Source organism: Podarcis bocagei (genome assembly GCF_964188305.1).
Source record: "Podarcis bocagei genome assembly, chromosome: 7".
Taxonomy (NCBI): Eukaryota; Metazoa; Chordata; class Lepidosauria; order Squamata; family Lacertidae; genus Podarcis; species Podarcis bocagei.
The window spans coordinates 32,497,051-32,518,312 of NC_138132.1; the positions used below are offsets into that span (position 1 = coordinate 32,497,051).

General features: G+C 41.9%; 1 protein-coding gene across 12 annotated transcripts in view; it reads left to right on the forward strand.

Annotated features, from left to right (window-relative positions):
- The window catches only part of CSMD2 (CUB and Sushi multiple domains 2), a 492,033-nt gene that overhangs the window by 445,449 nt on the left and 25,322 nt on the right, over positions 1-21,262 (forward strand). For 11 of the 12 annotated variants that reach the window (XM_081199989.1, XM_081199994.1, XM_081199995.1 and 8 more), the window contains 6 exons: positions 519-713; positions 6,182-6,355; positions 7,804-7,977; positions 9,225-9,398; positions 11,137-11,325; positions 19,630-19,803. In XM_081199989.1, the coding sequence (XP_081056115.1) occupies positions 519-713; positions 6,182-6,355; positions 7,804-7,977; positions 9,225-9,398; positions 11,137-11,325; positions 19,630-19,803 (1,080 nt within the window). The remainder of the gene's footprint in view (positions 1-518; positions 714-6,181; positions 6,356-7,803; positions 7,978-9,224; positions 9,399-11,136; positions 11,326-19,629; positions 19,804-21,262) is intronic. The other variant, XM_081199993.1, reaches the window with a different exon arrangement.

The window sequence follows — 21,262 nt, forward strand, 5'->3', positions numbered from 1 at the left end:
CCTTGCCATTTGTCCTCCTCAGCATCTGGTCTGGATGTATATTTCCTCCAATCACAGAGTTTCCAATAAGCTATTCGTCCATTTAGCTATTTCATTTTCCATGTCTGTTTGTTTGTTTGTTTGTTTGTTTGTTTAGAACTTAAAAGGAAACAAACCCAAACTTCAGACAGAAAAAGGTTCCCAGTGCATCTTACAAACCATTAAACAATGACAAACTATCAAGTGTCACATGGATAGCATTAAATGGTTGGAATGAGGGTGCAGTATCCTAATTGTGATGTGTTGCCTTTTGCTCCCTCCAAGCATCCCTCTCTGTGACCAACTCACAACTACTTTCATGCATTGCCAAATATTTGAGCTCAGTAACAGTGGAAGAAGCAGCCATTTTGCCTTACTTGTAAGCTTCATCAGGTCACAATACTGGTCAATGTTCAGCTGTGGTGGTGGGTCTTTGGTCTGGTTTCTTGCAGGTAATTTTGTTAATTTTGTTTTCTTCTCTTTCCATGGCTGGTGCTCAGCGGTTAGCTGCCCTGATATTGGCAGCATTGCTGTGGAGCATGGTAGATGGAGGCTGATCTATGAGACCCAGTACCAGTACAATGCACAACTAATGTTGATCTGCGACCCCGGGTACTACTACACAGGTTACCGTGTCATCCACTGTCAAGCCAATGAAACCTGGAGCATAAGAGAGCCCAAGCCAACCTGCAGAAGTAAGCTAGCTGCCACCTTGGCATTTTAGCTGCTCAGAAATGAGAAGATAAAGATGATGAGGGATGGACAAATATGCTGCAATGTGTTCCAATATTCATTTGCACTTTCATCTGGTATATTCTGTTTTGCAGCAAGTAGTTGATCTCACTCAGGTGTTCCATTTCATTCACTAATGCAGAAATATATGTTATGCAACACACAATGGATATTCATATTTCATAGAATCATGGAACTGTAGAGTTGGAAGGGACCCCAAGGGTCATCAAGTTCAATGTCTTGTAATGCAGGAATCTCAACTAAAGCATCCATAACAGATGGCCATCTAACCTCTGCTTAAAAACCTCCCATGGGAACCCATTCCACTGTCAAACAGCTTTTACTGTCAGAAAGTTCTTCTGGATCTCCTTTCTTGTAACTTGAATCCGTTGTATTGTGTCCTACCCTCCAGAGCTTGTTCCATTTTCCATGTGACAGCCCTTAAGATATTTGAAGATGGCTGTCATTTCTCCTCTCTCATCTATTCCTCATAAGACTAGTTTTCCAGACCCTTGAACATATTGGTTGCCCTTCTCTGAACACATTCCAGCTTGTCAATATCCTTCTTAAATTGTAGAACCCAGAACCATAAACATTATTCCATGTGTGGTCTGGCCAAGGCAGAATAGAGCAGAACTATTATTTCCCTTTCAGCCATCAATAGATATCTGCAAATCAATTATCACCCCTCCATGTTCCCTTTCATAGTTAATGACCGTGAAACCTAACCGTGTCTAGTCAGAAATAAGCCTCTTTGATTCAGTGATGCTAACTCCCAGGTAAGTGAGGTTAATATTGTAGCCACTCTCTCTACCTTAGTTTAACAATCTCATTCCCCTCACTCAGGCACCAGGGAAGGGTGGGAGGAGAAGAAAAGGAGAAGTTTAATTTTAAAATGAGTTTTTAAAATGAGTTTTTAGAATGAGCAGTCAAATTCAGATGGTTCTCCCCACTTTGACTAACAGGCTAGGACTTTGAGGAGCAGAGATAAAATCTACAGGTAACAAGGGATAATTTATTTTCATATGTAAACAACAATAATGAGCGATGCATTCTAATGGTTTTTGAAATTCACAATAAGAAGCAGAAAAAAGACCGTCATCCTAACCCCACTTACCTGGGAGTACGCGTCACTAAATTCAATGGAATTTATTGCTGAGGAGACATGCTTAGGAGTGCAGTCTTAAGTGCACATCAGCTGCTTTTGGCAGCAACCTTCAGAAACTGGAAGAGTGTAAATAACATGCATTGCAAATTAGTTTAAATATCTATTTACCTGTAGGCATAGCAGGGGTTTCTAATACAGGCCACAGTGTCATTTTCCCCCAAATCACCCCCAGATACTCCATGATATATCCTAGGTCGGGCAAGGAAAATTGGTGGCTGCAAAGGAATAATCAGGACCCCTGAAATGCACTCCTGGTTGTTCCTTGGCAAGCAAGATGTGCTGTCAGTACTGAACAGTTACTTGACACATACAGCAAATCCTTTGCCTGCATGGTTGGATTGCATACAGGCAAAGAAAGCAGCAGCCACTGAGCATCTGATCAGCAGTTGCTGCAAACCCCACTTTATTTGCCCCTGCGGTTTGATTTCAAACCACACAGACAAAAGAAGCATAAGAGAGACACTTCCTTTGCCTGTGCAGTTTGAAAGCAACCTCCCTGCTTTCATTAGTCTGCACAATTTGATTTCAAACCACAAGAGCAAAGGAGAATGCTTCACCTGTCATTGTGATGCTCTGCCCACATGTCAAACTAGCCCATAGGAATTGGGAGAGGTCTGGATTGAGCCTGCTGGGCAGATCCAGTTCCCATTCCTGTTCTAAGCAATAATTTTTGGAGTGGTTGGTCAAGCTGGAGTTCTTGAGCAATTGCATAAGTGAGAACAAGCATTGACCATTCAGAGCAACTTTCATTTTATAGACAGATATCCCCCCCCACCCACACACACACACAAACACACCTGCCTTTCACAGTGATCCATGTTTGGGCAAGGGATGCCTTTCATTGCTGACAGAACTGGTCACTAAAAGTGCCCCAGCTCAGTCTTCTATAAGCACTGCTTTTAAAAACAAATCAGAGGGTCTAGTCTGTCACTCACACCAAGCTAACAAGAGCAGAAGCTGTGACAGCTGTCTTGTAAGCCCTGACAAAAGTGTTGTGTTTTAAGCTCAGCATTTATGAAAAGTGTTGTCATCCCCTCTCCCCGCTGCCCTCCCGTAAAAAAAAAGGCTTCTCATATATATATATATATATATATATATATATATATATATATATATATACACATTTTCTCACTTTTGCAAGGACACATACTGTACTGCATAGCTATTCTAGCTTCCCCATTTTGTGGTGGGATAAATGAAGCCAAACCAAACTGTCAAGTAGAAATTGCTACTTAAATTAAAAAAATCAGTTTACTATCCCAATCCCCATGAGAATCTGCACAGAAGCATAGCTGAGTGACAGGTGAGCTTTTGTGTAATGAGTAGGAATTGGGGGTGGGGAGGATTTGGTTCAATCGGCATTTTAACTGTGAACTGAAACACAGCTAGTTTTTGAAACTCTCACTTCTCCAAATGTTGCAGTGCAGTTCTCCAGCCAAAAATTGTGTACAGAAATTCACATTGCCCTTTAATATTTAGGGGAAAGTATGCATTAAAGTAGGGACGTGGGTGGCACTATGGGTAAAACCTCAGCGCCTAGGACTTGCCGATCGTATGGTCGGCGGTTCGAATCCCCGCGGCGGGGTGCGCTCCTGTCGTTCGATCCTAGCGCCTGCCAACCTAGCAGTTCGAAAGCACCCCTGGGTGCAAGTAGATAAATAGGGACTGCTTACCAGCGGGAAGGTAAACGGCGTTCCGTGGCTGCGCTGGCTCGCCAGATGCAGCTTGTCACGCTGGTCACGTGACCCGGAAGTGTCTCCGGACAGCGCTGGCTCCCGGCCTATAGAGTGAGATGAGCACACAACCCTAGAGTCTGGCAAGACTGGCCCGTACGGGCAGGGGTACCTTTACCTTTATGCATTAAAGTGCACACATTAGTGAAAAGAAAGCATTATATTGGGGAAATAAAAAAAATTCCTTCCTGTAGCACCTTAAAGACCAACTAAGTTAGTTCTTGGTATAAGCTTTCGTGTGCATGCACACTTCTTCAGATACTTCTTCTTTCGTGTGCATGCACACGAAAGCTTATACCAAGAACTAACTTAGTTGGTCTTTAAGGTGCTACAGGAAGGAATTTTTATTATATTGGGGAGAAATTGCTTTGCAAAAGTCTGTATATTATGAAAAACGCATACTAAAATCCTGATAGTTTTTTTGTGGGGACTTTTTAAAAAAGCAAATTAGTGGGTAAACTGAATTTCAGATTAGAAAAATGAGAACCTGAAAGGAACAAAAATTAGCAGGTGCATCCATCCTTAATAGTGAGCAGGGTTCATCACTCCTTTGCCAATTGCTGTGGCATAGATCTTGAAGAATATGCCTCTTTTTCTTTGAGGTCTTCACTCTACTCACTCTACTCACAGGTGCCCAAATCTGTCATATTAAAACTGTTCAGTAAGTTTTTGCCAGACAGATCTGTTTGTTGATTTCAAAGAATTACCAAGCTGTAAATACAAGAATTCTTGATAAGAGAATGCTCTCATTTGTAGGAAATTCATGTCATAAGATGAAATGGAAGTCTTACAAAAGTATTTTGCACTCTGGATAACACATTTTCCATATAATTACTGCTGAGATTAGGGGGGGTGGAGATTTTGGCAATTGGATGGTGTGTGCACATTTTTGTCCTCCTTCCCTTTGTCTCCCCAATCCTCAGCTCTGAAACAACAATATTCCACAAGCTTATTTGGTTTCTGGTCCACAGGGCATCTACAACCTTTAGATGATCCAGAATGTCATCTGTTGATCTCATGGGCACATGGACCAAGTCAGTAGTTTAGAAAATGTGCATCTAGTAGCAAATTTTTGCCGCTTTTGAACTCTGTACATACTAGGCAGAAATGTGGACATCACCACTATGGATTCATGTGGTCAGCAAGCCAGGAGTTGTGCTATGACAGCCTTCACTAACTTGGTGCCTTCTAGATGTTTTCTAGTACAGTGGTACCTCGGGTTAAGTACTTAATTCATTCTGGAGGTCCGTACTTAACCTGAAACTGTTCTTAACCTGAAGCACCACTTTAGCTAATGGGGCCTCCTGCTGCCGCCATGCCGCTGGAGCCCGATTTCTGTTCTCATCCTGAAGCGAAGTTCTTAACCTGAAGCACTATTTCTGGGTTAGCGGAGTCTGTAACCTGAAGCGTATGTAGCCCGAGGCATCACTGTAAAGCTCTCACTAAAAAGCACAACTGGCTGGATATTGTAGGAATTGTAGTCCAAATAACCAGAGAGCAAACAGGGTGCTGATGGCAGTGCTATGATAACACTAAGATATCAGTTTTTCATAGCAGTGGAGTATTTTTTGAGGAAAATATAGGGCTAAGGGAATTTATTTTCACGTTACAAGTTATAAAATGGCATGTAATGTTGGTTGTGCTATATTAGATTGGCTTCAGTTTTAATTTGGGGGTTTTTGTATTCCTAGCTATGCTGCACTGCTCCTTAATCCTAAACATTATGAGCATTGCTGGGGGTTACTACCAGTGTATGGAGCCTTAAGGGGCGGGGGGGGGGAGAGAGAGAGAGAGACTCTCTTTGGATTGTCTGATTAGCTCTGTGTGAGCACTAATTGATTCCAAAACACAGACTAAAAATAGCTGCGTATGCAGTGTCTCATTTTGTAATCTGAGCTGTAGAAGAACTTTGGAGGGAAATAACCTTTGATCTGTATGATGGGACTGGTAGAACAAGATTATAATTAAGTGTTTTGGTGGCATCACTAGCAGTTTCTGTTTTGGTGTACAAGACTAAGGTTGCTCTGGCTCTTTTAAACTTCTGCTGCAAATTGACAGCTACCTGCAACTCATTTTATTTGTTTTCCTGTTCTACCTACCTGTGTCTGCGTATGTAAAAAAACAATGCGAGCTTCTTCAGAGATCATAGGAGATGAATCCATTAACTGTAAATTGTGGACCACAGCACACCGCACCAGATAATTTTCGTATTCTGTCAAGAGCTTCACACCACAGACATGCAGACACGTGGACATTTGTGCACACACACAAAACCCATTTGTGGTGCCTGCCTTGGTCTGCAAGAAGCAGTATATAATTGTTTTGTTAATTAGATTTTTTTAAAAAAAACAACTTGTGGATGCCTTGAGTGAAGCATTCTCCAATGCTCAATATGATAGAAACTTCCTCCAGAAAATGAACTCTTTATGTAAGTGATCATTAATCCAGTATTCATAGCAGGAGACCATTGCTTATTCTCTCTACCCAAGTTGCTTTGTCCTTCACCTGGATGTTTCTCCTCTCCCTCCAGTTATCTCCTGTGGAGATCTGCCTGTACCACCCAATGGGAACAAGATTGGGACCCTAACCATTTATGGTGCTACTGCCATCTTCTCCTGCAATACCGGTTATACCTTGGTAGGCTCACGTGTGCGGGAGTGCATGGCAAACGGCCTCTGGAGTGGATTGGAAGTGACATGCCTAGGTAGGTGCTTGAGTAATGTTTTGCTGCTTTTGAGCCGCTAAACTGAACGCTGTTTGTAGCCCTGATGAACACCATTAAGGCTGTATTTCTGTGGCATGTAGATTTAGAATGGAGGCTGCAAGCTTAAATCAAGCCAATAGATGAATCAACTGAAACATTGGTTGATTAATCTCTGGTTGCCATTGCTAACCAGCTGGTATCTGAAACGCTACATTGGCATGCACAATAAAATAAAATATGTGTGGTTTTTCTTACTTGCATTACAGTATTTAGTTTATTTGTTTGTTAAATTGAAACATACCTTGAACTTCCTTTATTATCTCTCCCTGCTGGGAAAAGCCAATGAATGATCTTAGTAAAGCAACTAAGAGAATTGTCACAAATCTCTGCAGTCCTTCTGACTACCTGATTGGGATATTTCTAACATTCTTGTGAAAGAACGGATGCTTTGAGAATTTCTCCCCAGATGTTGGGGTTACCTGATGTTTATCCTTGGAGTGGCATCAATTTATTAATGATAAGTTAATGATATCAGTCAGATTCTTATTGTTTCTAGCCAATAGCCATTATAATAAAAATTAAAAAACAAGACAATCCTGGAGTAAGTTCGACATAACAAGTTTGGGAACTGCAAATAATCTAAATTTAAAATGAGAAAGTTCCCCAAATCGTTTTGACTTTTTAAAAATAAATAAATCCATTTGACACTGATTTGGGGAAAAGAAAAAGTATGGTTTATGTTTCTCACTGCTAGCATTATCTTATAAGTACCGTATTTTTTGCACCATAACACTCACTTTTTTCCTCCTAGAAAGTAAGGGGAAATGTCTGTGCGTGTTATGGAGGGAATGCCTACGGGTGGCATGCCTACGGATTTTCCTCCTCTAAAAACTATGTGCATGTTATGGTCGGGTGCGTGTTATAGAGCGAAAAATACGGTAACAAACTACCCTACATCTGCCACAGATGTTTTAGAATATTCTTCTAATTCTTTTTAATTCCAGCCATACGTCTGATTTGCAGGTGCCTATCCCTCTAGTATTTTTTCTCTTAGGGGTAGGTAACCATTGTAGCATCCCCTAGATATTTTGCAGTCCCATTGCCACCATCCCTGATCACTGCCTACACTGATAAGACTGATGAGAGTTGGGAGTCAGGAGTCAAGCAACATCTGGAAGGCACCACAACTGGGTACCCATACTAGTTTAGCACTTTATGGTCTACCTCTGCAAAATAAGCTCAAATTCTTTTTCAAAACATACCCCAGGATTGCAATTATTTATACATTTTTACCTCTTGATTGTAGTAAAAAAGCAAGCAGTTTACAAAGAGATATTAAAATTATTAATAAAAACATCAAGAATAGGTTCAGAGGACCATATGCTGTTCTTAGGGTAAACCAGTAGCTCTGGCTGATTCCCCCCCCCCCTGGTTTGATCTCTGCCTAGCGGGTCACTGTGGCGAACCTGGCCCCATCGTCAATGGCCAAATAAATGGTGAGAACTACAACTACCGGGGCAGTGTGGTGTACCAGTGCAACCCTGGCTTCCGACTCATTGGGATGTCTGTCCGGATCTGCCAGCAAGACCACCGCTGGTCTGGAAAGACTCCTGTCTGTGTGCGTAAGTATGTTGCTATCTTTACTATAGAGTTGTGTGTGGTGCAGTGCATGTCCCATCAGAAAGGGGCAACAGGCAGGGTCAGCAGTGTTGGGCAACTTGTCAAGGAAACCAGTGGGCCCACTAGCAGGGGTCCTGCTGGACCTGCATTTTGAAGGGGCAGAAAACTGTTCAGGATTTTGTGAGGCAGGGTAGGTTTACCATTGTAGGGATGGGGAAGAAATTTGGGTTTACTATCCATCGTGGGGTAAACCTACCTAATTCACACTTCAAACATGAACCAAAATGCAGAAGTCTTTCGAAATGTGCACCTCTCCAAATTTCGCAATTGCATTTCTCCAACCAAAAAACTACACAAGAATGCAGGTATTTGGGGAAAGAGTGCATAAAGATGCATACACCCATAGAAATATTAGGAAAAAACAGGAATATATTAAGATAAATTGCTCCCTAAAAATTGTAGCATACAAAAGAAGTGTAGCAAAACATATATGTTAGGAAAAATGGACACCAAGGCGTTGGACAAGTGGACTTTAAAAAAATTAGCATGCTGATGCAGAAACATTGAAAACTGAATTTAAGATTGGAAAAATGAGAAACCACAGTTGGCACATCTGTGCATCCCTACTGGCAGCAGTGGTGGCAGCAGAATAATTTCTTTCCCTTTTTATATTTATATTTTTTTAAAAGATCAATTTTGGTTTAAACTCAGTCACTGCTCAAGTGCTGCTCAGAGTAGAGCCATAAAAAATAATGGACCTAACTAAGCCAAGTTCATTAATTCAAATGAATCTACTCTGAGTAGGACTGACATTGGATAAGTTATGTTATGCTACTGTTTATTTACATGCTACTTTTGGCTGAAAAATCCCCCCCAAGGCAACTCACAAAGAATAATTGCAAATAACAAACAATGCAAATGTTAAAAATTAAAAAAATGAAACTTTAACATTTCAAAAGTATTAGAAAACCAAATACCTTCCGTTCCTACCAAAAGGGCAAAGAACATTCCCTATTTAAAAATGTTAAGAAAGAGCAAAAGTAAATTCTTAAGCATCAGCGGTGGGGCAAAGAAGGGGGAAGAACTTGTCCCTTGATGGTTCCAGGGGTCTCTCCCCTGCAGCAATCCTCTGTGCTTGAAAAAGTTTACGCATAGCACCTCGTTACGTTCTGTCCCCTGTCCGAAAGCACCCATACTTCAGCCACACAGCAAGGGCGGACTGGCTAACATCTCAGCTTTCTCACGGCAGCCATAACCTGCGGTCACCCTGGAAATCCAACAAATGGCCTGACGCAAGGCAACCAATTCAACCTGAATGATGTGGCCAAGTTTGTCTGCAACATTGGTTACCGCCTGGAAGGGACATCCAAGTCCCAGTGCCTGGCAAATGGCCAGTGGAGTAATGCCCTTCCCATCTGCCGCAGTAAGTCAACCTTCTCTTCTTCTTTTCGTATTCTGTCTTTGTGTCTGCATTTGTTAAACAGGTGTAAATTGATGTCAGGGCAAAAGCATTTAATTTCACATATCCGCTCATGAGGTCTGGACTGGTGGTGACAGACCAGGATCAAGAACTTGGGGCAGTAGTGGACCCAGCTGTGAAAAAGGAACTGAAAATAAAACTGCCAATATATCAAAATGCCATTTTACAGATCTATGGTGTGACTGCATTTGGAGTACTGTGTACAGTGCTGTTCACCTCACCTCCAAAAGGCTATTCTAGATTTGGAAAAGATTCAGAAAAAGGACAACCAATATAATTCATGAGAAGGAATAAGAAGCAGATCAGGGTGGTGATAGGGGACCATCCTGGTATCTCAGGGGCCTGGAGTCTTGTCCCCCCAGACTACGCAAAGGAGAAGGGGGACAGGGAGGCCAAAAGAATGCAGGAGCAAAGGAGGAGAGTAAGGTCTCACGTCTGAAGCTGGGAAACATCAATGTATTTCATAAAGAATATGCAGTGCATTTCTCTCACAGGAGCACAAAAATGAGTGAAGTATATTTAAAAATGGATATTAAAACCAACTGAAAGTGCCCAAGCAAATACTGAATAGCTGACTTTTGACAGAATATATAAATGATGCAGTATGTAACTATGGTGAAAATTGCTTTACCCTTCCAGGTTGTGAAATGTACATATTATGACTTACATGGTGTTGCATGAATGTTGAGCAGTAAATAGCTTGAGTTGTTCATGACATTTTAAATAATTTACACTTTCTATTTAAAAATCTGATATTTATGGTGTGCCCATCTCTTCCTTCCTTCCATCCTCCCTCTGGACCAACTTCTTGAAGAGGTGCACAGCCCCCAACCCCCAACCCTGGTGATTTTCAGGAAGGGCTGAGAGTTGTTCTTTTTTAGGTGGGGGGTGAGTTTTGCAGATGGTTAAGAGATCAGGAGGGATGCTTTTGCATTTTAATTGGTTGCTGACCAATGTTTAATCTACTGATTATATCATTGTTCCATTGAAATTTGAATTGTTTTGGCAGCTTGATTTGTAAGCCACCTTGAGGGTCTTTGGATAAAGGGATGTGTAAAAAAAAAAATGATTGCAGGAGGGATGAGTGCACATTTTCAAAGGTCATGTCAGCCAGGCACAAGTGGAGATATTTCCTATCTCAAGGCCCCTCAATGTTGTTCCTGTTATTCAGCCCTCCAGGGCTATTCTATCAGCTTGTAGCATTATATATTTTATTAAAGTTCACTTCTCGAATTCCCACCCTTTTGCCTTTCCCCCATCTTGGGCACACACACCCTTCCCTTCTTTTGTGTCCTTCCTTCCATATCCTTGTCAAATATTCCACACACACACACCTTGACAAGGTGTTTTCTCTTGATTGGGGTTGAGGTTGGACCCCAATCCTGGAACAATCCCACTGGCAATGTATATTATAACCCTCCATTTCTTTTCAGGATTGGGAGCCCTCTCCCCTGTGAATGACCGTATTTACTTGATAAAAAAATCACATTATAATTAAACATTTTTCCAAAAAAAACCAAAAACCACCACATTAATTTCAATGCATTGTGGAAAAGAAACCAAATTTTGGAAAAGTATTGTGTAAGAATTTAACACCCTTTTTTAGTTTTAAAAGAATATTTCCCCTTTTGTTACACCCTCTGTTTTCTTTTTATTTATTTTTTCTGTGATTTGCTTGCAGTTGTAAACTGTACTGACCCTGGGCACCTGGAAAACAGCGTCCGACAAGTGCAACCGAGTGGGCCTCACAGATACAGCTTTGGAACAACTGTCTCATATCAGTGCAACCATGGATTTTACTTGCTGGGCACCCATGTTCTTACCTGTCAGGGGGATGGCACTTGGGATCGGCCCCTCCCAGTGTGTCATTGTAAGTTCTTCAGTTTCCTGCAGAGGCTGAGTTCCCTTATGGTGGTACATATTTTGAAAATGCCCCCCCCCCTTTTCTGAGATGGTGATCTCCCACTGCCACATACACATCATATTATAGCTGACCAATTGAAATGTAGATGCCACCAACCAACCCAAATATTGCTAAGGAAACTGGAGTTATTTGTTTAGTTGGGTCAAAGCCTGCAATGCACATTGGAAGGTTTTGACCAAACTTTCTCTGATGGATCTACTTGGAACACAGTGTTTGAGATTTTATCCAATTAAGATTCATGAATAATAAGAATGGTGAGTGGAGGAATATTTAGCTGTTTGATTTCAAGTAGTTAAACCTTTCTTAAAGTGAAGCTGACATCATAGAATCTATACATTAAAATGGTTTAGGTGAGTAAAGAGATAAGAAAGGAGATGCACAACTGAGTGGTGAACGTTGACGGTGGTTTGCAACAAACTCTGGATAAGCAATCCTTTAGTATTCTCTACCCATCCCCTTTTGTTTTTTTGTGTTTGGCCCCAGCTTTGGGCAGCGTATACAACTTCTCTTGGTGGAATTCCTCTTCATTATCCCTCACTTCTGAGGGTTACTTGGCCTCCACCCGTGTCAGTCATTTTGCAGGCCCAAGGGAGGGAGAACTTCAATCTCCTCTAATATTTCCTGTAAGTTACAAGGGCGAGGAGTAATTAGTCACTGAAGATGATGACCAGAGATAGAATCATAAAACTGTAGCATTGGAAAGGAGCCAAAGAGCCATATAGTCCAGCTCCCTGGAATGCAGGAATCAATGCCTGTATGGCACTAGAGAAGTTTGCGTGTTTCATAACTTAATAGCAACAGCAACAGATGATGGAGAAAAGGCAACTACCACCTTACGTTTCTCTGTGTGATTGCCTGGCAGGGGCAGAGGGCTACTTTTGATGCCCAGGCTTTTGAGACTTCTCAGCCTCCTCCTCTTGCCTACTAGAGCTGAAATCAGCTGTAGTTGCACACAGTTGTAGAAGATGTGTAGAAGGTGAAAGCTGAAAGTATCTCCAAAATTTAATGTATGGAACCCACGTATACATATAAACCCCTGAAAAACTGGACCAGTGGATAGGATTTAGGAATGGATAAATCTGTCTTTTTTCAGTCTGTATCATGTTCACATGTTTCCCCTGTAACCCTGTCCCATTCCATTTCTGCTCATTTTTTTTAAAAAAGTATATCCATACGTATTCTTAAATGTGTAATATCTTCCGAAAATACAGATTTAACTGTGTATTTCAGTACAGATTAACTTTTGAGTGAAGCACTGCAAAATAGCAAAGTTCGAATTTGAACATTTGTCTAAGAGGTCCATATCTTGTCATTTAATTCACAAAAATCCAGGTCCTCAACCATCATCCCTAGTAGAATTAGGGGGCAATGGAGACAAGAGCAGCCCTGCTTAGACAATATTTTTCATCTTAGGACAGGCACTGGTTGCACCAACAAATTAGAAAATCATTACTGCCTGAGAAAAGTTACCAACCAGGACAGCCCAACAGCTTTACATTTCATAAAGCTGAGATGGTCCAAAGTCTCACCCCTTTTGAACAAGTTTTGGGGGGTTTTTTTAGTTTTATTTTTCCCTCTCCCTTCTTCTCCTCACGTTAAGCAGGTTTTTTTTAAACACACGCGCACACATTTTTGCACCTTTTGTTTCCCCCATGTTATCAGCATGCTACCTTGCCACTATGTGCAAACCATGGGAAATTGATAAGTGAATCCCACACTGGTATTCTTAAGGGTGATGGGTAAATATTGGACAAATGGGATTAAACAACTGCTCTTTGTAAAACTGAAGCAACCAGCAAGCAACATTTCTGGGGAAATGTGAAGATTCCTACACATCTGAGAAATTTCAGTGAAGTGAAAGGAGTTTTGATGAAACTGGAGCAACCTCTCAGAGGTTACTGTATACCCGAGACCTGCAGAAAACACTAAAGCAGGTTATTAGACAAGTCCTGCCTCTCACCAGCAACATATATGACCTTTTGGGAAGCCTGGAATTAGTGAAGAATATCTCCACACAGTGGGGAAATTTCAGAAGATCTGAAAGTATCTTTCAGATACTTTTGCCTAAGGCAAAATTCTGAGGTGAATCTGGAGGTTTGTGCTTGGCGTTTTATATGCAGGGTGTTAAAGTGATCGTTGGGATTACAATCAATCAATAAGTAAGACTAACAATCTTTATCAGGGCCTTGATGGGTGGGGGAAGGGATTGCACAATCCCATTCTGGGATACTGCCGGGGAAGGGGTGTTGCCTTGGAAGTTCATCAGAGGCTATATCCTGTTCCGGGTGAAGTCCACTGAGAAAGCAGGAAAAGTGGAGGAGGCTTTGAGGCAGGGGAGTGGAGCCACAGATAGCTTCAAGAGGAGCTGGGAGAAATTCATGTTCGAGCCTGCCCTGTTCTGAGGAAATATACAGGGAGGACTGGGAAGGCAGAGCCAGTGGTATAGCATAGTGGGGGCCACAGGGGCAGTTGCCATGGAGCAAAATTTCAACACCAAGTGCTGCCTCAATACTGCTGCATGCTTCCCTCACTGGGTTCCATTGAAAACGGCTTCTCCATGCGAACCAGGATGTGACCTCTCCAGACAATAGAATGACTCTTCTTTTCTTACCTCTGTGGCTGGGTGATGTGGATGCTGTTAGGCAGTTGAATGTGCATGTGTATTCCGTGCCTCCCTCCCTCCCTCCATGCAGACTCAGGCACTGGCAACCCACACTACACCACTGAACAAGAGTTCAGGCACAGAAGCAGAACCATGGATAGCTTTGAACAAAGCAAAGCACTTTTCAGGGTTGATACAGGCACTGAATGGCAACAGATGAGGATGCCACTCCAGCAAAGGTCAATAGCTACCTGGAAGGAATACACTGCAGGCATGTCATGACTTCTAAGGCTACCTGCAAACAGAGAGCCATTAGTACTTAAAGTGGCTGCACTTGATTCTTCAGATACTGACTGAGGTGAAGCCGGGAGTTCTTTGGCTCTGCTGTAGGTTTGGAAATGGAGTCCTCAGAGCCTTCTTTTGATTGTAGTGGTCTTGACCTACCATCATGACAAGAGCCCTAGCTTGAGCATACTTTGAAAGTGATGCCTCCGGGAGTTTCACAACAGATTGAGGAAGCCAGCAAAGCAAAAAGGTCCTTTCCCTACTGTAGCAAACGTAAGAATCAGCCTCGCCTATCCTAACAGCCCAGAACATCACTTTTTTAAAAAAACCTTAAATGCAAACAAAAACAAACACCCTAAAAAACTTAGAAAGCTGGAAATTCAGGAAGTACTTATTTATGTTTTCATACCAGCACTTTTCAGTGGCTTGTATGTATGTTTGTGTGTGTTGATAGATAAGATAGATTAGAGAGAGAGAGAGAGAGAGAGAGAGAGGCTGTGCCCTCAGGCTTAAGGTTGCTGACTTAGAAAAACTGAGAGAGGGGAAGCTGTGTAGACGAGGCCTTCAGAGACCTGCTAGGGAGATTCCACTCCCACCGTGATGGCTCAATTGCTATTACAGTGAATGAAGAACCCAGAAGAATATGGTGTAGTGGAAGAGAGAAATAATCACTTGGAAGGGACTCATTTTTTATATCCTGATATTCTCCCATTTCTCAAGCGGGGAGCCTTCTCCTGCTGAGGATACACCTCCAAAGGAATTGCTGGGAATTCTAGTAGGACCTGTAAGAAAATGTCACAGTGTTGGTTTTTTTAAGGAACCTTTATTCTATTTTTAACAGAAAATAGCAGCAAGTAGGCAACAATAAAGAAAAGAAAAACATACAGGGAAAAGGGGGGAGGTGAAAACAACAGTAACCTGTGCCTTGTTCCAAGCTTGGGTGTTTTCTGAAAGAAAAGGTACAGAGACAGCATATGGCAATCAGCTATAGGTATCAAATACCCCCAAACTTGTAGAGGTTATTGTTGAGAGAAGGTGGTGCATGGAGAGAAGGTGTGCAGGATATGAAAGAATGTCATACCATATAAAAAGAATTTAGAGATTCTGGTCCCTGCCTAAATTTCAGATTATGAGTGATTTTCCTCCCATCTGTCCAATATGAGTCCCTAAGCCATTTTCCACTGGGTTGCGAAAACAAGGTGAGCTGCTAATATCATATAAGTCATAAATTCCTTTCATAATGTGCTAGCATTTTCATCATCAAATACATTTAATACCATCAGTTGAGAGCAACCTATAAGCCATTCCACAGAAATTGTACACATTTCAAAGTGAACCCGAGCCCATAACTGTTTTACCAGATAACAGTCCCACCACAGGGACAAAATGGTGAGCAAGACCACTATCAGAGTAACTTCAGCATGTGTCCTCTAATAAAGCTGGATCCAATTTTTAGTGGGTGAGTTTCCCATATTTTGTTCTGGTCTTGAATCCAGATTGTTTTACCTACATCTGACTTTTACATAATCACATGTAAAAAACAACGACCCCAACAAATTTGATTAAGGAGCAACCGATTTGTCTGATTGTTATTAAAGAGTAGTTTTAATTATTAGTGCTTGAGTAGCAGTGTAGAAATCCTGTAAAGGGGTAGAGACCTTTGACTTTCCAGTTCTTAAATTGTGCTTCTCTACCTGAGAAAAGAGCAGATGGTATGCTATCGGAATTACCATAGAAATAATCCATGCCAATTTAATCTGCCATTTTTTCCCAGACTTGTACTGTGCTCTCTGGAAATGGGCTTGATAAAATTATTTAGCCTTTTTGAGTGTATCAGTTGAAAAGTTAGTGCTTGAAATGAGGCATTGATAATTAATTTTCTAATCTACCCATTGCCTGTCCCATTCACCTTAAGCAGTTGTAGAATGTGATTTGCTGCTTTTTTAGTGGTAGCCAAGTGCAGGATACCATCAATTTCCATACCTAAACAAAAGGGCCGTATTGTATTTTATCTGCTTGTAACTTATCAGTGGCAGGTCATGTTTCTGTCTCAGAATCTTGGCAATGAGAGTGCTAAGATTCTTTTTATTTTTATTTTTTGGTCACAAATTTATCTCTAGTAAGAGAGATCCCCCCCAAAAAAACCCCCTCAAACTATAATAGCCCTAGATATTACTGCATTTTTTGGTTTGGGGTTTAGGCTTCAGTGTGCTTTCTCTATGTCAGAATGATTGACAGGAACGTCAGGTAAATCTGTTGCCCATCAGGTTATCAGAAAATTTACATAGCCAGGCAGATCTGAACAGGGGAACACCACCTCATCTATCCATAGCCCTGGAGTTTGGATTCCTCTACTCATCTATTAGGCTGGGGAATATTTCAGGCTTCCATTGCTCAGGCATGGTTTAAGCATAGAGTAAGGCTTATTTGGAGGAAGACCCTGTCTAAGGTCATGGGGAGAGGCATTTGTAGTGACTGGCCTCACATCTACCAGGAAGAACAAAAATGTACAAGTAAGGCAAAATTCCTGTTTAAAACCAGTTGGTTCCAACAGCATCAGTTAATGGCTGGCATCCACATGTTTATATAAGGCATTTCAAACGGAGTTAATATATCTAATTTTTGTGGTAAGGGAGAGATTATTGCTACATTCCAGCAATTTCTAGTTTTAAAAGACCCTGCTCAGGAAGGTGAATTATGCATTTGTGAAATCTGGCACATTGTACGTTGTTAATCCTTAGAAGTGCTGTCGCTGAAGCAGGTTTTTAGCTTAGATGTAATTCCTGGAGGATCAGTTATTAAATTATTTGCTACAGCATGATTTCTTGCGTTGGCTGTCAGAGCATTGGTCTGGAAATCTTGGCACGGTCTCACTCACAGCTCAGTGCCAGGGTCTTAAAAGACAAAACCAAAAATGCTCATGTAGGCAAACACTTTAGTTCAATTTTTATTTGTTATTAAAAAGTACATTTTGCATATTCCATCTGGATGTTGCTAATAACATTTTTAGAACCCATCAAAAATGGGAGAGGGGATGGGGGAGGCTTCCATGGCTAACATTCCTTTCATGTTAAGAACCCTTCAACTTGAGAACAGATTCAATGACTCTTGCAGAAGTTAGGATGTTTGTCAATAGCCAGCCTACCACCCTCTAATTGCTGGGATAATATGGTGATGCTGCATGGCTTTTTAAAAGCAGTTTTAGACTAGGCAGCACTTGGGACCTGCCTCTCTTAATTTCTTCAAGAACAGTAGTCTAACTGGACAAGTGCAAATGACTTCACACAATCAAACAGAATAAGCAATCATGTATGAACATAGGGAGCTGACTTATACTGGGTCAGAACTGGTTCATCTAGCTCAGTATTGTCAGCACGGAAAGGCAGCAGCTCTCCAGGGACTCCAGCTTTCTCATCCTTACCTAGAGATACTGGGGATTGAACCTGGGACCTTCTGCATGCAAAGCACGTAAGTTGTCACGCCATGTTGGTGATTGGAAAGTTTGGGACCAGACCAAAAGGAAGCAGGCTTGCACCTAGCCCAGGACTGATGAGAGATAGACCCAAATCTCTTCCTTGTTGGGACATTTAAGCAGGCCTTAGGCTTCAGCTCCCTGGTGATGCCCCCATTTCCATATTGCTTTCCCTAAATCAGAATGAGATGCTAGTGTTGACTGCACCATTTCAAATTATAGGTCAAGGGAAGGGTGCCAAGTACCATCCTGTACAAGTAGCTTGCCAGCCGCTGAATCCCTGTGGTTACTTTTCATATTCAAACTATTTTAAATTGTTTTATCAAACATATAATACATGAGACCAAGGGACAGACAATAGAAGGAAATTCTAATTAGAAAAGTTCATGAATCTGCTTAACAGAGAAAGTTTAATTAATAATTATCTCAACAATAAACTAAGTAGTAGTAATCTAATACTTAAAAATACAATTTTAAATTGTTAGGATTAAAATGTTACATTTCTTTAAAAGCAGTTATTCTAATCTTTTGTTCATACATACAGAAATTCAATGTACGAACTCTAAGGGAATCATAAACTGGAGATTAAAATAAAGCTGCAACCCTAAGCACCCTTACTTGTAGTTTAACTCTGTCAAAATCAATAGGATTTTCTTCAGAGAAAGTATGTTTAGGATGGGAGTGTTAATGTGAAATATACCATTATTTCTCTTTTAGAAATAAAAATCTATTTCCACCCAGTGCATTTTGCCTTCCTTTGCCCAATAGCTTCTGGTGCTTGTACTGGTGTTGCCAGTGGCATAGACTAGCCTGAAGGGTAGTCATGGCATTAACACTTGGCAACCTGGAATAGCTGCCAGGGACCAACTGCCCCAGCAGGACCCACCAGAGTTCACATCTGATGTGGACCCTCCATGCTCTGCAGCTCGGGCTGTGAGCTACCATTTTAATTTCCCAGAATGCCCCCGCAAACTTGGAGCCAGCCTTTTCTGAGAGCTAAGACAGCTAAGCTAAGCTGAAACCCCTCCAAGACATATTCTTGCCAGGTATATTCTATGCGTCAGCCCATTTGAGCTGAATACCCCACATTTTTTTTAAATAAAAAAATGGCAGTGTCATTCAACCCCTAGAGCTGAAAATACAAGCCGAAGCTGGGTATGAATTATTTCTTGATGGACTGTGCCATTTTATGTCGGGGTTTGAATACTTCTATCCATAAAATCATCCCTTCAAACATGGAAACAACTCATCAAGAGGAAGGTCTAGGCTAGCCGCCTTGGTGTGCTAGTTTTGCATATGTAGGGAATAAGTATCCATACATTACTACACACACACAAACACACACCTGCAGTCTAAAATGGCACAGCCCACCAGCAGATATATCACCTTCAGTTTGTGCTCATGGCTTTAAGGACTAATAACACCATCACATCTTTTTCTTACTTTGTATATTGAACTATGGTCAAATCAGTTTTAATTCCCATATTCACTGAACTTCAGGATGTTGGCATGGCCTTCTAAGTGGCCTGCATGGACTTTTGAGTTTCTGTTTCCACTGGGTTGAACTAGATGATCCTTTGGGTCCCTTCCAACACTACAGTTCTATGAGTCTATGTTTTCAATCCATTTTAGGAAGATGTGTTGGGCAATGTTGAGGGAGGCATGAGCTGGATTCCCCATTGAAACACAAATTGAAATCCACCGGAAATGTCAGCTCAGGTTGAGCTTACCTTATGAGAAATGGTTCTATCAATTGACTACTTTGGGGTTAGGACTAAAACTGCCAACACTATTGACGAGGTGGCTTTCCAGTTTGTGCCCTTTGAATGTGCTGGAAGGCTAATGCTGTGTCTGCTCAAAACCTTCTTGTCCCCCTCCTGCCTTGTTTCAGTGGTCTCCTGTGGCCATCCTGGATCCCCACCCCACGCCCAGATCTTGGGCGAAGTCTACACAGTTGGCTCTGTGGTGCGTTACAGTTGCCTGGAAAGGAGAAGCTTGATTGGCAATTCCACCCGTATGTGTCAGCTTGATGGGCGCTGGAGTGGGTCTCTCCCTCACTGCTCAGGTGGGAAGACTTGGCCACATGGCACAGTTGACGCTAATGATGGTTTTATTTATTGCCTCCTTAAATCGCAAGGTCAGCAACTGCAGTTGTTTATTTCTGTCCTGCTTTTTTATTCAAGTTGGCCTTTAGAAAAAAATATAATTGGGACGGTTGTAGACAAATAGATGGATGGCTTTGAAATTGAATGTTGACAGAAGAAAAAAATCATCCATCTGCCATCTGGAAAAAAAATGAGGTGGTTGCACAGAGGTGTTGTGTGAAGCAGTTCAAAGTAGAAAGAGCAGCAAGGGGGAATGGGCAGGGTCTTCCTAAGGAGCAGCAGACCTTTGGAAAGTGGGCTGAGCCATTTGCCAAATGTGAGAGCAAAATAATTGCCCTTTGGCTTAGAACTGTGCTTCACCTTCATTCTATTTCCCACAGTGGCCTGCCAGCTTATAGAAGCAATGTGTTGCCCTTGGCCTGTAGCAGCTGGTACTCAAAGGTCCATCTAAACAAGGAGGGGAGCCATCAGTTCAGATGGGCCTTCTGGGGCTTGGTTTCCGGTGCCTCTGGGAAGCTTGTAAGCAGTGAACATGGCATTGCCACCCCAGCATCTGGTAAACATGTTGTAGGATGTCCTACATGTTGTAGGATGCAGTGAAGACAATTGTGATGAAAGGGGAGATGTTCATTCCAATACAGCTTTCCCCCAACCTAGTGCCCTGCAGATGTTTTGGACCACAACTTGTGTCAGCCCCAGTCAGCACAGAGAAATGGGGAGGAGAGTAAATGAAGTCATGTGATAGAATATATTGTTAGTGCAATTACACATACATACAGATTAGTTACAAGAGGGACTAGGGGGGATTATTCAGATTCTTCCCAGAAAATGAGAGTTTCCAGGAGGGACTTGTATGGGTCATGGGTTGGGAGCTCATATTCCTCCCATCAGCCCGAGCCTTAGGCAGCAACATGCGGAGGGGCACAGGTTTGCCAAATCTGATTTAGATGCAACTTGTGTAAAAAGAGAAAAAGAAATGAAAAGCCTCCCTGCTTGTGGCTCACTGTGATCTTTATTCTGGCAACGGCAAGCGAAAGGCCTAGCCTCACAGCACAGCTTGGGGAGTTGTGGGCCTTCAGATCACTTTCTGATTCTGTGAGCTCCCACACCAGAGGATGCTTTTATTCCTTGTTTGCAAACAAGTCCTTTTACAAAAGATTTTAAAAGTTCCCATTAGGTGTTTACATGAGACACGGATAGTGCAGAGCTGCTAGGGAGGTGCTTGTAGCCCAGTCACAGAGCTAGTTGGTGGAAAGAGCCAAGAACAGATGGTTGCCATCCCACAAAAGGAACAGGCTCATCTCCATCTCTCAAGGCAATCCCGCAAGGTGGCCTCCTTGGCCTCCTTGCATACCTCTGTACTCTGCGAGCAAATGACTCGCTGGCTCAGTGGTATGTCTTTTTTCTTCACTGGATTCC